At 45.5% G+C, this 17286-nt stretch overlaps 1 protein-coding gene across 2 annotated transcripts in view; it reads left to right on the top strand.

Moving 5' to 3' along the window:
• The first annotated feature begins 1474 nt into the window (after nt 1–1474).
• ADRA1D (adrenoceptor alpha 1D) overlaps nt 1475–17286 on the top strand; it is a 38881-nt gene continuing 23069 nt past the window's right edge. Inside the window, exon 1 of one of the 2 annotated variants that reach the window (XM_072334858.1) lies at nt 1475–3048. In XM_072334858.1, coding sequence (XP_072190959.1) covers nt 2082–3048 — 967 coding nt within the window. In that variant the 5' untranslated portion in view covers nt 1475–2081. The remainder of the gene's footprint in view (nt 3049–17286) is intronic. The other variant, XR_011903395.1, reaches the window with a different exon arrangement.

The following is a 17286-nucleotide window of genomic DNA, read 5'->3' as shown; positions in this document are numbered from 1 at the left end:
CTCTACTGCGCTTGTTCCCAGCAGGGTCAAAAACCCAGCTCTAGGAAGATGGGTTAAATCTTAAGGGTCAGAAAAGTGCACAGAAGAAATGAGGAAGATCAATAATGTGTCATTTCCTGCTGTGAATGTCAAGGAAAATATATGAGAATTTATGTACTATCATTTTTTGCTCACTCTCATATCCACTGAATCAACAGACGTGCCCTGCTCTGTTAGTCAAATCACCTCACTATCTACTTGAACTGCCCTTTAAAGCCTTTTTTTAATGTAATTTTATCTATGTTAAGAAAAGAAAGTTGAAAACTCATGGGTAAACACACTGCAAGGAAATATTTCCTGTGTAGAGTCGAAAGCAGCTGAGGGAGAACTGTCCTACACTGGAGTCAGTCCCCATCGCAGTGTATGAAGGCGGAAGAATAGGGTCACTGCAAGGCAACCAGCATAAACAGGATCTGGTTTTATCAGTGGGAAACAAACAAACAAACAAATAAACAATAAAACATAACAACACAGCTTAAATTATCCAGAATTATGCGCCTGTACATGTTTTAATCATATGTTGCTGTTTCAAGGTCCTGCAGCAGGGTTAAGTTGCAGACGCAGAGCTGCCAATCACGTAGAGTTGCTGCCGCTGAATGCAAGACATCCATCGTTCCTGCTGCTATTACAAGGGATGAACAAGGGGCACCATGCTTGCAAAGCAGGCAGGATGCATGGGCTGGAGGAGCTGGGGGGAAGGATCAGTGCTGGCAAGGATGCTTGCTGGAAGTCCTGTCCTGGTGTGAAAAGAGACCTACCAGCCTTGTAAGGCATCGTTCCAATGGGATGTTGGAGATGGGGGATGGGTGGTAGGGGGTGATGGTTTCCAGCCTTGCTGGGAATGAGTTTTCCAGCTTTTAGGGCATCACTTTGTTGGGATGTTAGAGCAGGAGGGTAACAGTCAGCATTGTAGAGCATCATTGTGGTGGGATGCTGAAGATGAGGAGCGAGGGGTGAGGGTTTCTTGCCTTGCAGGTCATCATTCTAGTGAGATGCTAAGGCTGGGGGTGGAGGGGGCTGCCAACCCTGCAGGAAACGCTCCCAATGGGACTCTGAAGATGTGGGTGACCCACCATCCCTTCCAAACAGCCTCTCGGTGGGGTGTAGATGCCGGCTCTGTGGCACAGTGGGGACCACATTCTCTGCCTCACCCCACACCGACGACCCCCGGAGAGGGCTGGTGGGGGGGTGCGATGTCTGACAGCACCGCCGGGCAATCCGTGCGCTCTGCTGCTCCCTGGCGGCTGCGGGCGGCGGGTCGGCGGCCCCCCGAGTGCTGCCCCGTTCCGAGGTGTCTGCATCCCAGCGCTGCCTGAACCACCGAGCGGTGCCTGATGACGCCCACGAGTGTTCTCCCGCTCCCCCCGCCGCTGTCCGCCCCCGCTGTGATGCTTCTCTACTCTCCCACGCGTGTCCATCCCTGGGGCTTCCTATCTCCCCCGTGTGACTCCTATCTCCCCGAGCGGGTGACTCCAGCCGAGTGGGTCCTGTCCCCGCGAGCGGGTGCCTGTCCCCCCATCCCTTTGCCTCCTTGCGGGGTGCGCTACAGGCTTCGCTCTGCCCCGGAGCTCGCCCGTAGAGCCGCACCGCCTCCTCCTTCTCCTTCTCCTCCTACTCCTCCACCTGACACCCCCCCGGACCGGCCCACCCCTCCTTCCCCTCCCTTAGCCCCTCCCGGAGCTCTCTCGACCGAGCGGGGAAAGCGAGCGGAGACACCGAACGCTGCTTAGCCGCTGCCCCAGCGCAGCCCCGGAGCATGCGAGGGCAGCGGGGGGGCCCCGTCCTCGCTGCCCCCCCCGGTGGGACGGCGGCGGGGCCGTCGCGGGGAGGGGGGCACCGCAATCCGGTGTGAAGAGGGCTGGGAGATCACTCCATCCCTACTCCGTCCCTCCATCCCGGCTCGGGGGAGGCAGACCTTGCCCCAGTTTTTGGGGGTGAGGTGCTGAGCGAGTCGTGGAGGGGGCTGCGAGGATCATGCCGGGGAAGCTGCGCCTCGGCATCGCTTTCTCCTCGCCCTCCATGGAGCCTGGACTTTTTTTACGATGACTTTCCCTGAGCTTAGCAATGGCAGCTTGAGTGGGAACAGGACAGGACAGGGCAGCCAGAGCAGTGCCAACCAGTCCTGGGGGCTGCAAGGTGAGGAGTCCCCCGAAGGCAACGGCACCACTCTGACATTCGCCTTGGATGTGCAGGCGGTGGGCGTCGGGGTCTTCTTGGCTGTCTTCATCCTCTCAGCCATCGTGGGCAACATCCTTGTCATCCTGTCGGTGGCTTGCAACCGGCACCTGCAGACGGTCACCAACTACTTCATCGTTAACCTGGCCATCGCCGACCTGCTGCTCAGCACCACCGTGCTGCCCTTTTCAGCCACCTTGGAGGTGTTGGGTTTTTGGGTGTTCGGCCGCATCTTCTGCAACATCTGGGCAGCGGTGGATGTGCTGTGCTGCTCCGCCTCCATCATGAGCTTGTGCATCATCTCCGTGGACAGGTATATCGGCGTCAAGTATTCCCTCAAGTATCCCACCATCATGACAGAAAGGAAGGCTGGGGTCATCCTGGTGGTGGTCTGGCTCTCCTCCATGGTCATCTCCATTGGGCCGCTGCTGGGGTGGAAGGAGCCACCACCACCGGATGAGAGCATCTGTAGCATCACCGAGGAGCCAGGCTATGCCCTGTTCTCATCCCTTTTCTCCTTCTACCTGCCCCTCATGGTCATCCTGGTGATGTACTTCAGGATCTACGTGGTGGCCAGGAGGACAACCCGGAGCTTGGAGGCGGGGGTCAAGAAGGAGAGGAATAAATCCATGGAGGTGGTACTGCGCATCCACTGCCGCAGCGTGCTGGAGGAGCCTCTTTCCAGCACCCGGAGCAAGGGGCACAACTTCAGGAGCTCCTTGTCCGTGCGGCTCCTCAAGTTCTCCCGTGAGAAAAAAGCAGCCAAGACTCTTGCCATCGTTGTGGGCGTTTTCATCCTCTGTTGGTTCCCCTTCTTCTTCGTCCTGCCTTTTGGTAAGTGACCCTGTCTCCAGTCCCAGCCAGAGCCCCGGGTCCTTACTTCTTGGTATAAACTTTTAGGACACAACTCAGGTGTGGAGTTAAGGGAAAGGTAACAGACAGGTCAAGAAACCAGCAGTGAATTAATCCAGTTAATTAACACTTGTTCAATATTTATTAAACGGAGGTGCATAATCCATCAAAATATACAGCAACTGGATAAAATAGCAACAACAACCAAAAAAAAAAAAAAGGTTTAATTAATTTATTCTGCATTCAGCACTTTAATTAATGAAGTTCAGGCTGGGGAGGCAGGAAGCAGCTCTGTTTCAAACAGGCTGTAATTATGGCATAATGGTTCCCAACAGCTTTACAGTTCTGTCCCCATTTTCCCTTCATCCTAGTTTTGGGGAGGGCACCTGATCTGCTTCCATGTGCTCAGGGCTCTCACCCCAGCTGGGAACTGGTGGTGATGATGGAGATGAGGGAAGTTTAACCCTGCACAGGACATGGTTAGTGGGCATGGTGGGGATGGGTGGTTGGTTGGTGATCTTGGAGGTCTTTTCCAACTTTAAGGATTCTATGAATCTATGTCAGAGGCTGAAACATGAGACCTGATGACTTCTTAGGAAGCCAATGTTGTGTTGGGACCTGGAGCAGGATTTACCTTGAATGGTGACGACCTTGGGTGGTCCTCCTCCCATGGGAGTCATGCCTTCAGCTCCTGGCTGTAGTTGCTCGGTTGGGGTTGTCTGCCAGGTTGTGCTTTAAAGTTTTGACAAGTCCCCTTCCAGCACGAACACAACACATGGCCCACAAAATGCAGAGAACCCAGAGCTTTTCACCATCATCTCACAGAACAGCAATCATCAGCTCAAGGGATCAGATTAATCATCTGGGGTGATGTAGCTAAATCAGGGGAGAAAGCAAAAGTGTTAAAATAACTTCTGAATGTACACAATGGGCTTTGCACAGAACCCAGCCAAGCAGGGAGTTCTGTCGCACCGTTGGCTGGGACCTTTGTGTTCCACGGTACACCACACTTCTCATCTCAGAGTAGGGAAACACTCTCAGCTCTGCTAAGTGTTCACCCAGTGTGAGTAGGGATGTTGGTGGTTTAGCTCAGGCTGTACTAAGCTTCTCTAGCTATGAAACCCAAAATCTGAGAGTACCTCAGTTTCCCTAAGGGAACTCTGTTCTTCCTTGAAACCCTCGAACCTGCTCCTGCAGTGATGCAAGTCACAACTGTTGCACTGAAGTAAAAGGAAAATGCTGATTTACGCCAGCTAGAAATCCAGGCTTTATTCCTTAAGTGCCTCCTCTGAACCCATTTTCTTCCTCCAAGCTTGCAAGTTCTTTATAAACACAGTTTTGATCTCCACTTCCTGCCATATTATGTGCATAATATAAACACAGCAAAAGTTCATTTATTTTGTGGCTACAAAGTATGCTGCCTTTGATTTCACCTCCCTTTTATTAATTGCATTTTCCGATTCAAGTCAGCTAATCGTTCAGTGCTATCTAGGAGGAGGACAGAAACTTCTGCAAAGTCCAGTCTGTGATTTTACAGCTCAGGAGGTGGGTCTGAAATTCAGAGAAATCAGTGAAGTTTGCTGCAAATCCATAAATTGAGCAGTTCTCATTGGAAAGAAGGTTATAAATGGTTAAGTGGAATGGTCTTTGTATTTGCTTGCTGGACAAACATGAGAGAGTGTTCGGAGCCAATTGGAAATGTTATAAATGTATGTGTTTTTAATGAAAGTGAAACAGTGATTGGAAATGAATAACACTTTCGTTTGAAGTTAAACATAATGTTCCAATTTGAGGAAAGGATGAAAAGAAGTTAATTAAGAAATGAGCACTCAGGTGCATTTCAGCATGAGGCGTCACATTTAAAATGCAATGAATGTGCTCTGTTTTCTCCTGAAAATATCAAAACATTTTGACTTTCTTATTCTATCTGTCACGAGTTTGCAAGAAGTAATCATTGACTGTTGACCAACTGTTGCCTGAGTGGGGATAAGTGATGAGAAAAGCCTCCCAGCTCTGCATAGCATGGGCTGAGTAATCATAACATCTGCAGCTGGCTCTGCCAGCAGTGTCTGTGTTAGGCTGTGCACATCTTTGCATTTTTCTGTAGCACAGCTTCCACCTTAATTAAACAAAATGAATATTTATCACATCAGCACCGAGAAGCTACTACAAATTTTAAGTAACGGGACCTATGTATGCACTGAGTGCTCTCGGTCGTTTCTCTGTGCTTGAATAATCTGCAGACGTGCTTCTTTAAACCAGCTCTAGTTTCTAAATACCTCCACAGTCTATTTATCAGCTGAGTAATTTAGCTCTTGGGTTTGTGATACATGTCCCCAAGCATAAGATGCCATCTCCAGTTTTAACACAATTACTGATTTGCATGGCTAATGAGACTTTTTAAGCTGCAGGTTGTTCAACAAGAGATGAAATCCTAATTACAAGGTTGTCCTAATGGGCTGTGTCTTTTGTTGGATGTGTAGTAGATCTCTACCAAGCTGCCTTATCTGGTTACCACACATAATGGTTGTGATTTATGCCAGGATGCCTCTTTGCTTGCCAAAGACCTGACAAGGGAACGTAACTGGAGGCCACTCAGAGATGCTGGGCAGGTATTAAAAGGTTTTTTATGTGATACAGTTGACGTTCCTTTGGTTGTCTCATCAGTAGCTCCTCCATCTCAGCTCTAGAGACTTGAGATATAACCTAGTCTATATATTTTGAAGTTTAATGGAAGCAAAATGCCCATGTGAGAAAAAGCTCAATGCTGTATGAGCTCAACCTTTATTAGACACAGAAGAATCTACACATCAGCTCTCTCTTAAGAAACACACCATAGAGAACTCATTGGCTCTTCTGCTAATGGAAAGCCACTAACAAAGTTAGGTGCTGAATTTGTCCTTTCAGTAGACCTTTAGGCAGTGATTAAAGAAACCAGAATCCTCCATACAACACCTGTAGGTAGTTATCTCCTGTCTCCAATGTGATGCAAGAGGAAATAAATAAGAAAAGGATAATACAGCTCTGCTTTCCATCCACTCTTCAGTGTCTAAGGAGCATGAAAATCCCTACTGGGACCCCAGCTGGGACCACAGGAGGAACAAGAGGAACAACCATCCCTTGAAATCAAGCATGTACCCAGGATGGTACCTCCAGGGCTCTTGGTTTTTAACAAGAGTAGTCCAGTCTGGGTGGTGGGCTCCTATGTTTGTTATTCTTTGGATTTGATTTTGACAGACATGGTTAGTGGGTTGATGGATTGATATTTGGACCTCACGATGCCAGAGGTCTTTTTGAACCTTAATTATTGCATAAAATCAATGCTAGTGTGAGCTAGTGCCACACAAGACCAAAGTCAACAACCTAAGGATCCCTCCACCCTGTCCCCCCACAAGCAGCAGCTTACTCAGACTAGGAATCCCTAAATACAAGAAAAATCCTTGTCTTACACTTGTCAAGAAAGAAAAACAGAATCCTGGGTTTGGTTTTGTCTTCATCCTGAAGTAAAGGCAGCTACAAAAACTGGTTTAAGAAAGGGATTCTTCAAGCCAGAACAAAATTACTTTTGAAGGTGCTATTTTGCAGAAGGCAGAAGACGTCCTTTCACAAAATATTTTGCACAAGATGGGCTCACAGAAGCATAGCATTGCTCATATTTCAGAAACTAATTTGTAAAATAAATGATGGGGAGGACAGTGTGGGTAGAAGCACATTGTAGATGAGACTGACCCTGTTCTGGTAGGAGAATCTAATTCAATTCTAGTATAAGAGTATTTAGCACGTTTTTCCTAAGGAAAAGCAGGGCTTATATTGTCACTCTATGCCTATGTGCATGTCAGCCTTTTCCCACCCTCTGCTGAACTCTTTCATCAATCTCAGTCACATTTAAGAAAGTGCTAAAGGTCTCCAATCTAATTAAATTCCCACAAGTTTCATTAAAATGGGCAAATGATTGGCAAAAACTCCTTTACAGAAAGGGTAGTTAGGTACTGGAATAGGCTCCCCAGGGAGGTGGCTGAATCGCCATCCCTGGATGTGTTTAAGAGCTGTTTGGATGTGGTCCTCAGGGATTTGATTTAGTGGAGGGTTTTTAGTGTTAGGCTACTGGTTAGGCTGCGGTTGGACTTGATGATCTTCAAAGTCTTTTCCAACCTGGATAATTCTATGATTCTATGATTCTATGAAATGAGTGAAAACTTATATACCATTCCCCATGGAGGGAAAATTGATGGGTAGGTGGCTGGATTTGATGATCTTAGAGGTCTTTTCCAACCTTAATGATTCTTTGATTTGATTCTGTGATTGCAGAGTGAGTTCTGCTCCTTTTTAGGCGTAAAGAAAATATTCACTAAAAATACACATTTCCACAGAAAATCAGGCTTCTTTAATTTTGTTGTGCTCAGAAGGACCGGATCTAAAGTGGAATTTGAGAGGAGGAGGATGAAAGATAAACTGTTCAGATACTTTGATTCTAAGGACAATGCCTTATATCTCCTGAAATATTCTGAGTCATGGTGAAAGTGGCAGAATTGGCATGGAAAAAGCAATGGGCAGCTGCTTTGACCTAAAGAAGGATTTTTGACTGGATATTGGGATGAACTGGAATCAAAGCATCAAGTAAAACTGAAAGCAGAGCAATAGCAAGGGGCCACTTTACTTTACTGCCAAGCGTTCCCCACTGATCCTGAGCCATAGGAACCATACCTTCCTTAAAAATGCCAGCAAAGATATAGACCCAGAGTCTCAAAATCTGCTCAGTGCCAGGCTCCAATTTGATTTATTGGACACCACCCAGGCAAAAGAGAAAATTCTTCTCATCTGCTTTCCACCATAGGACTTTTTCATCAAGTGGATTTGTACCACACTAGAATAAATTAGCTAAATTGTGGGAGATGGATGGACCTTCCAGCCCATCTACATGTCTTAGGGAAGGATTACTTGGCCCTCAACCATTCCTGACCTTTTTCTTCAAATCTATTTTTAAAGCACTGGGGTATGAGCAAATCCATTAAATTCCCAGGAAAATCAAACTGCTGCTTAATCAGTTTTCAAATGTATTTTCTGCAGTTCTTCTTTCATGGATTAGAGTGTCTACAATAACTTTAATGCATTGTTGCAGCCTACCAGAATTTTGTTTTGTATGGCATGATGTCTAGGATGTGCATGATGGGCAAAGCAGGGTTGCATATGGGAGAGTCCGGGTGTGCACAGCCCCTGGCTATGAGTGATCCACATTGATTGCATCTACCTGAAGATAATCTAAAACAGGCAAACTGTCTATGCACTGAGCAACATGCTTTAGTATTGTGGTTGGGTGGGGACAGAGTGATGACTGGACTTGATTTTAGAGGTCTTTTCCAGCCTTAATCATTCTATGACTCTATGAAATAGATAGCAAAAAAGATTGTTTAGAGCCCAAGTGTGTGCAAGGCTCTTTTTCTACCCACTACCCTATGTAGAAGGCTACAGATGGATGCTTGTAATATAGTTTTTCAGCCTTGTTACAAGAAGTGCAGCAATCTGGGCCTCAAACCACAACTTGGGCACCCAAGTTTAAACATACGCTCTTCCCTACTTGGCCAAATTAGAGTAGGGACTCAATGAAGTGACTGAGAATAGGACCCAGATCTCCCATGGCCTATATAAGGGATTACTGTGCTCCTATTCCACCCACTGCTCCACCAAATAAAACTATTTAAGGCCAAATGTCTGTTTTTATATCTCTGTGCCTTGACACATCTGGAGGCAGTTGCTATAATGGATGTACCCCAAACGGGGGGAAAAAAAAAAGAGAGATATTTTGAAAAATGTAAAGCTACTGTGGTTCAGTGGGCAGAATGTTATAAATCCTCTCAACAGGAATTTTCAGACCAACAGGAAAATGTGCAGTGTAACATTAAATGCATTTATATTAAGCTGAGTTTGAAAGGTTTATTATACTTACCCACACAAAACGTTGTCCAAGATATCATAGGAAGCAGCATGTAATTCCCCTGATCTATCTGCATTAATTCATATCTGGATAAATATTTACTCATTAATTCTCATGAACTGGTTAATGGGATGTAGCAAAAATTGCTCTTTGTCATGATCATGCAAGGCAGCTGCCTAATCTCCCTCAACCAGCTTGTTTTTAATTGGTTTTGCCATAGCAAACAGCATAAACTAGATCTTAGCAACTGTGCCATGATAGGAAGTTGTGTTATAAAATGTTCGTATTACCTGCAGGTTTTAATTAGAGGCGCATTCATTTTAATGAATATATACATCAGTTTTGCTCAAGGTTTTTCAGAATCTGAATGCATTTTCTCTTGGAAAGCAACACAAATCAATTGTTCAGGATTTTTACCTGATAGGATTGCTGTGCTTTATTCCAGGTAGGGTAGATAGGGTTGATAGTACCTACTAAGATTATTGGACCCCTCTCAAATAAAGTCCCACTTTTTAGTGCCAAATAATCTTAGGGGAAGTTTTCCATTCCTACTGTAAAGAGAGTCCCTGGCTTTGGATGCCAATGGTGTTGACTTCAGCCCATTGCTTTCCAGTTTTCTACATAGACAATAATGAAGAAGATGTATTTTTAGGCTGCAGTTCATCTCATGCTAATGTTCCTAACTAAACTAGAAACGTGAAACCTTTTGACCCCAAAAGTACCAAGGGCTGTAACACCAAGGGCTCAGGACTCCACATCCTAAATAAAGAACTATTTTGGAATTGCACTGTAGGTACAATGGAAAAATGGTTCTAAGGCAGCTTTGTCTCCTCACAGATATATATATCTGTTAAGAAATATGTATGTGTTTGTCACTGAGATAAGTACCTTCATAAATCCACGAGGAAACAAACAATTCTGTCATCAGAGTAGGGTGATTTATAAAGCGTGGAGCCACGTACTAACCAGCAAGGAGATACTGAATAGCTCTGTTGAACTATTACTCAACTAAACATCCGCTTCTCCTTGCAGCTGGCACGACAGGGATGCTGCAGAGAGAGCAAAGAACAATTCTGAAATTAAACTCTTTAAATGTAAGAAACTGAAGTTTTGTAATTGTGCTTCCACTTTGACTTTGTCCATCTTTTGAGTCTTTTGCTTTCCAAGTTCAGGACTGTTCATTTTGAAGTTTTATTGCATAGGTTGTAGTACAAAGTGTTTGGAAATCTTAGCATAATAGAGTTAAATAAGACAATTTTTATCACGTGAATTAATTGTGAAGCAAGGAACATAAGAATCTAATAAAATATTTGAGAAAATATATCTTTACAGCAGCTGAAGACCAAAATTAGTAGCTGTAGTCCATATGTATCCAGCCCATGAGTGTTATGCTTTTTTTTACCCTCTTTTTATTATGTTTTAGGAAAAATATATATATATATAGCTTTTAAAAGAAGTTTTGCTATTTATATACATTAACTATATTTTGTATGTGTCCCAGAGACATTTCCTCTTCACTCAATGCGGCCCAGGCAGCAGGCATGGGATGCAGTGGCATAGAGATGGTTGAGCTGGGAGCACTTCTCGTCTCCATCAGCCCTGAGATCATAGGGCTTCAAGGTGACACAAAACCAGAGGGCTTGCTGAGCCCCAAAACAGAGCTGTCTCCTCTCTCCCCCAGTGCTCAGACCCCACAGGAGTGTTCCCAAGTGCCAAATGTTATTTACGGTCCTGGTTTTTTTTATGCACCTCTTATTACTTTGGTTGTGGTTGGGAGGGTTTGGGGATTTGCAAGTGAGTGAGTTCATGAGGAATTACTTCAGTATTAAAGTTCAGCATCTGGATGCTTCCATGGGAGAAATGCTTTCTGGTTTGGCAGTTGCAGCCAAATACCACTGGTATTTGCTGTAAATATTTCCTTCTAAGTGCCATTAGGGGCAGTGAGTGATGAGTGCTTCCTTCTCTGCCCTTGCAAGACCTTTCCATCCAGAGAGTTCTGAACCCTTCACACCTGTAACTGAACACACAGCCCCAAACACCCTCTTTTCTCCTACTTCTTCCAGAGCAACTTATAGACACAGAAGCACAAAAACAAAGTGGTGGGTATTCATTGGTGGCATTGACCATCTGCAGACCAGGCTGGTGAGGAAACCTGAAAGAGGTAAAATTCACACTGTCCCACACAATGTATGCTGGGAACAAACTCATCCCCGTGGTAACAGCTCTGCAGTTCAAAGGACCACATAGGAACAAGGAGAACATACACAAGTGGCCTTAGGGAAGGAGACAATACTGTTCATCATCGTTTGATGCTAGAGATACTGAGGCACTGCTAACAGACATACTGCAGTCACTTGGTAGCTCTCCAGCATTGCTGACACACCAGTCAGCCACTTCTGCCTGTCCTACTTTCTCTGTTATAACTCTGCATAAAAATCATCATGCTGAAACAGAAGACTGTACTTCTCCTTGCACCATAATTTATGGGCGCGATTAGCCCAAGGATGGATTTACTGGAGTGGCTGGAACAGGATATGGCTGTTTAGCTGCTCCTAATGAATAGCCTTTCTCTAAGAGTTCTCCTTAGCTAATGCATCTGGAGTAGAGCCAGAGAACCACCAGGTCTGGTGGCAGAAACCCAACTGTCAGCTCACTAAAGAGAGGGCATTTCCTCCACCCGGGAAGTTTCCAACCCGAAGCAATTCACAATCCTGTCATTAAGGCCTCTGAGATGCAAATTTTAGTTTTCCCCATGTCCAGCTAGAATAAATTAATAAATAAATAAATGCAAGGTATCTCTGCAGTGAGAAATCCGTGCCCTGGTCAAGTCCAAGCTGTGTGTCCATTTGCTTACAGTGGGTGCATTTATGACAGTCAATGAATGAGGACTAGCAAGAGAGAACAAGGACTTGGCTATGTCCTGCCAGGCTGTCCAAACAAACCTGCCCTAAAAGGCTTCTCAAGCCATGTGGGCATGAGCAGCTTGGTATATCTGGGTTCAGTGCCTGCAGTCAGAGCTGCCCCTCTTCTGCTCAGCAGTTTGTATTCGTTCTAGCTAACAGGGTTTGTGTTTTACCCTATGAGATAAAGGGTAGAGTAGATCACATGGTTGTCCTGTGTGCAACCAGGAGTTGGATCTGATGATCTTTGTGTGTCCCTTTCAACTTGGGGTATTCTGTGATTCCAGATTCTGTGACCATCTGGATAAAAAAGGTCCAAATATTCTGGCTTCATTTCCTTGCAAAACTGTGGCAGCGTAAGGTCTCAAGAGCTGGGAAGGCACTGATAAGAGATATGTGGCAAATCCTCCAAATGACACCCATAATGGGAAAAAAAACATGTGAGGAGGCTCTGCAGGAGTTACAATCCATGTAAGGATTGATTATGCAAAGACTGCTTGAGCCACAGGCAGCCCCTGCTACAAAAGAAGGCAGTCCCAGCCTTTGATGGGGATGCTGCCCTGAAATTGATTCCAATGTGGACTCTGCAAACTTTGTGAAACCATTTATATGGGGGAAAGCTCATGGAGAAATTTCAGAAGGAAGTTAAAGTATGTAGGAAAAAGAAAGAAAATTAAGAAGAAAGAATGATAAAGTAGCATAGAAGCAATGAGGTGCACGGACATATTCACACTATGGTCAAATAGGGGCAATTCAAGAGCAGTGTGACCCGGACAGGGATGGGCACTCTCCCTCCAGCACAAGGATGGTCATCCAGATTCAGGCACAGCCACTCCTCTGTGCTAGGATGGGCCAATGTTAGGGAACCTGAAGTCCAGGGTCTTAGAACCAGTTTCAAACCCCAAAGTCAACTGGTAGAGCTGTTGGTGGTTTTTCTTGCCCCAGGTGGAAGCACCCTCATCTGAGTCTCAGGTGGGGGATCTGATGTGCACTCCTATCCTGCACATAATGCAATTTGGAAGGGTATGGGTCACATAGACATGACACAACACAAGGATGGAGACACCATCAGCTGCTCACCAACCCCTTTTAAATGCAGACAGAGAAGAGCCTGAGATGAGGTGCTAGCTCTTGAACCTCTGCCTTTAAAGCTTGTTTATTGAGGAGATGCTCATCAAACAGCACCAGAAATGTTTTATAGCCATGGGCTCTTTTTGTTCCCAGAATGCTTTCCACAGGAATTATCATGAAAGCTGTGAGGATGTGTTGTGAAGGCAAGCAGGCAGTTTGCCATGGGCTTGTCTGCCTCCCTCCATATTGCAGGGAGGGACTTGGGAAACAAAACTGAGCCACTGCACATCGTAGGACTCTCACAGTGTAGTCCTCACAAAAAGCTGAGCATGCAGAGGCATGGATCAATGCAGGAAAACTGCTTTTTTGCCAGCATTCAGGCAAGGGGGTAGAAAATAGCTGTGTAGATGTCAGTAGATAGCTTCTGCTATCCTAGGAAGGGAATCAGGGGGAAGAGTCCCCTTCCCCTTGCATCTGATCACCTTCCAGCCCACCCCATTCTCTCCTTGAGTCCCCAGCCCTGAATACCTCCTTACCATTGCTTCCTCTCTCATCTATTTGATAAATGAGGCATGTAATTATTGCTAGTTTGCAGATAAGCAAAGAGGTATATGGGACCAGACTCACGGGTGAAGACTTCTCCATATTGTTGTCTGTAGGTAGGTGGCTGCAGGTGGTTGGGATATCTCATTGCAGTAGGGAGACTGGAACTAGATGATCTTTGAGGTCTCTTCCAACCCAAGCCACTCTATGATTCTGTGACTCTATGATCTCCCAATATTGTCCATGGGAGTCTAGAGAGTGAGAGTGCTAACCAGATGTAGAGTGCAATTTTATTCCTTAAGATAGATGCCCAGTGCTGTCCAAGATGGTAGATGAGGCAAATATAGAGAAGGTGGGTGAAAGACAAGACCTAAAGAAAACCCTACTAATTCTGAAGCTGTCATTGGTCGCTGCTGCTTTCCTCTAAGATAGTGTAGCCATGAAGAGTCAAGTTGCCTTCCTTTGCATTGTTGTCAAGCACCAAATTCCACACCTAATGCTTCAGTGCTGGAAAAGCAGAAAAATGGATAGAGGTATTTGAAAGAAGGTCTGAGACAGGGAGAAGAGCATCCAAGTGATTTTGCCAGTGTGATCTGTCTGTTTCACCTGGAGGCTTCATCACTTGTGCATCAGTCTGGACAAGTAGGACCCCATTGGCCATCTAGTATGGGGAATGGGGAGACACTTGTCAGTGGTGGGTTTAATTTCTCCATTGAGGAGATATGCTCATAGTAAGTCTGTGGAATTCTCTGGTGTGCACAAAGGTTGTCCTGTCACAGCTTTTAGTCTTTGCCCATTTGTTCATACTGAGACATGAGAACCAGCTTGCAAAACAGCACTCGGGATGTGCAGACTCCTGGGTTTCATTAGCATCCCTTGATGGCCCCAGCAGGCAGCAGAGTGTTCTCCTACAGGATGGATCCCCCTAAAGGTCAGGGGAACTGGGACGTGGGCGGTTTCATTTTCCTGCTGCAATGACAGAACAAGGGAAAGCATTTGCACTGAAAAGAGAACTTTCCCTGTGTCTGAAGCTCTTTGAGTTAAAGGAAGTGAGAGTAGGGGGCTGAGTGGAGATTGTTTATATTGAATGTGACCTTCAGCATGTCTCGATTTATTCCACACATCCAGCTGGAGAAAGTCTGTTCCTTCACTCTCTGCACTTCTGCTGCATACCCATCAGCATACACATAGAGAAACCACAGGTGATTAAATTAGCAGCCTAATGGACAGAACAAAAATCATTTGCTCCAAAAAGAGTCATTTACCACCCCAAGCAGAGCAGGCTGACTCACAGCAGAACTCAGACAAGTCTTTGAAGGACATGTAGTCAAATCAGGTCCACAATCCCACCAAGTGCATTGGCAGTCCCTCAGGTACCTTCTTCCTTTGTAGCTCACCATCCTTTCACTTGTTCTTCTCCTGGTCATACCCTGTTCTGATGTGCACAGACTGAAGGTAGCTGTTCCCATCTTGAGAAAAGACTTGCTCCTGCAGATCACTGTATTGCACAATCCCATTCAAAATCCAATATGAAACCTCATGTGTGCCCCATTCCATGGTCTTTGTTGACAATGCTTTGGGGAGACCATTCTGGATCTTACAGATCCTAAGTGTAAGAAAGTTTATGGTTTGCAACAGGAATATATCCATGCCTCTTTTGTAATCATTTATATTTTTTTTCACCATATCACCTTTTTCTTACGTGGTTCTGTTCTCTCTTTGGACTTCACCCTTCAGGCAGATAGGGAGTCAGATGCCTTCTTCCCTTACAGGCTCTGTTTTGCTCCATTGAGCAAGCCAAAACTCTTATCTTTTAGTAGGCTTCCTTTTGCTTGTATCACTTATGTTCTTTCACTGGTCCAATTGGATTTCCCCTTCTTTAGAAGATCACAGGTGATCTGGATGCATTAGGAGACCAACTCTGTGCTCACAATTAGCCTCACGTTCAATCCTTTGAAAGAGCATAGGCCAAAGGGGTCTCTGGACAAGCAGTATTTGTGGTAATGTTACTGTCAGCAATAGCGATGACATTTGATTTCAAGCTAAAGGAGGATAGATTTAGACAGGATATTAGGAAAAAGTTCTTTACAGTAAAGGTGGTGAAGCCCTGGAACAGGTTACCCAGAGAGGTGAAGGATGCCCCATCCCTGGAGCACTCAAGGTCAGGCTGGATGGGTCTCTGATGGAGCTGTAGGTGTCCCTGTTTATTGCAGGGAGTTGGACCAGATGTCCTTTAAAGGTTCCTTCCAACTGAAACCGTTCTATGATTCTGTGAGATCACACCTCCCACCTGGAGTAGAGCTGCAGAAGGCAACAACCTTCAGTCTATTGGTGGCTGTCCTCTGCAATTGCCACCATGCAGCCATGGTGCTTGCTGCTCTATTAAGTCAACATTGGGATTTAATCATGGCACAGAGATCTCTAAGGAAAGAGTGACTGAACAAACAAATAGATGTCACCTTCTGCCTCCAAGTATGTGCTCAGGGTTGTACCAGATGGTTCATTTCATGAGCTGATCCTGTTCACTGCCATTTCATTTCATAAGGGGCTCTCCAAAGGACTCACCTGCCAAAACCAGCTGAAAATAGCTCTCCAGGCCACTGCTGGAGGCACACCTCAAAGCCGTGAGACATTTTCAGGCAGCACTGAGATGTGGATTCAGAATGCTGCTTTGCTGTCAGATGTGAGTCATCCTGGTCACCATAGTGACTGGGTCAAGCACCTCAGAAAAATGATCTGGGAGTCAATTCTTCTTTCCCCATATCAATTTCTTGTCACTTCCAGCCCAGAAGTTGTCTGTGCTCTGAAGATGCAGTAGCTTTCCAGGCTTCAAGAGGGTGTCATAGAGCCATAGAATCATTAAGTTCGGAAAACACCACTAAGAACATCAAATCTAACCATCAACCCGTCACCACCATGCCCACTAAACTGTCCCCCAGTGTGACATCTACCTTCCTCCTGAACGGACAGTGACTCTACCATCTCTTTGGACAGTCCATTCCAGTTATTTAATTCCAAACCTTTGCCATTTGAAGTGTGGCAGTCCAGGAGAAATTGTTTCTGAAGAGATAGAAAGATTGAGTCAGCCATACACAGTGTCAGGACCTGATTTCTCCCCTCTGTTCCCATCAAATACTCCATCAGTAAAGTTCCCAAGTAGGCTGGCATTGGGATCAAGTCTAGACCACCCTAAAGCTAATTCCCTGCAATACTGGTGCTCATGTACTGGTGCTCATGCCTACATTCCTCTCATAGTGCTGTTTCCGTCCAACTTTGAATGACTCCTTCACCTGACTGTTGTTGTGTGGCCACTCAGGAAAGATTTCCCTTGATTTCATTCTCTCCTTGGTTGTCTTAATTTCTTGTTGTTCCCTCTCATTCCCTACATGAAAAAAAAATGTTTTTGCGGGATAGGTAAACTGGAGTTTGAGTCCTGCAGACTTTGGCAGAGAACACCAAAGTTGACACCAGAGCTAAGCAGTAGCAGTGCCTCCATCACCCCAGGTACTGGTAAGGAGCAAAAGGCTTCCCACCAGACAGATGTCTATATTGAATTTGGGTATGCTTGCAAAACCACACACAAAAGCCTACAAATGAGAAGCAAACTGAGCTGTTTGTTGCCACTAACAAAGAGCAAAAACAGACAAACAAACAAAAGAGCAGATTCAAGAATGTGATCATTTGGGAACATTTCATTTGTTATTCCTAGTAATGAAAGCCTGTTTTGCTGCTGCAGCATCCCTGAGCATCCAAGAGCCGGAACTCCCATAGCAA

Source organism: Excalfactoria chinensis, chromosome 4 (assembly GCF_039878825.1).
Source record: "Excalfactoria chinensis isolate bCotChi1 chromosome 4, bCotChi1.hap2, whole genome shotgun sequence".
In the NCBI taxonomy this organism is placed as follows: domain Eukaryota; kingdom Metazoa; phylum Chordata; class Aves; order Galliformes; family Phasianidae; genus Excalfactoria; species Excalfactoria chinensis.
This window is presented reverse-complemented; position numbering and strand designations above follow the sequence as displayed.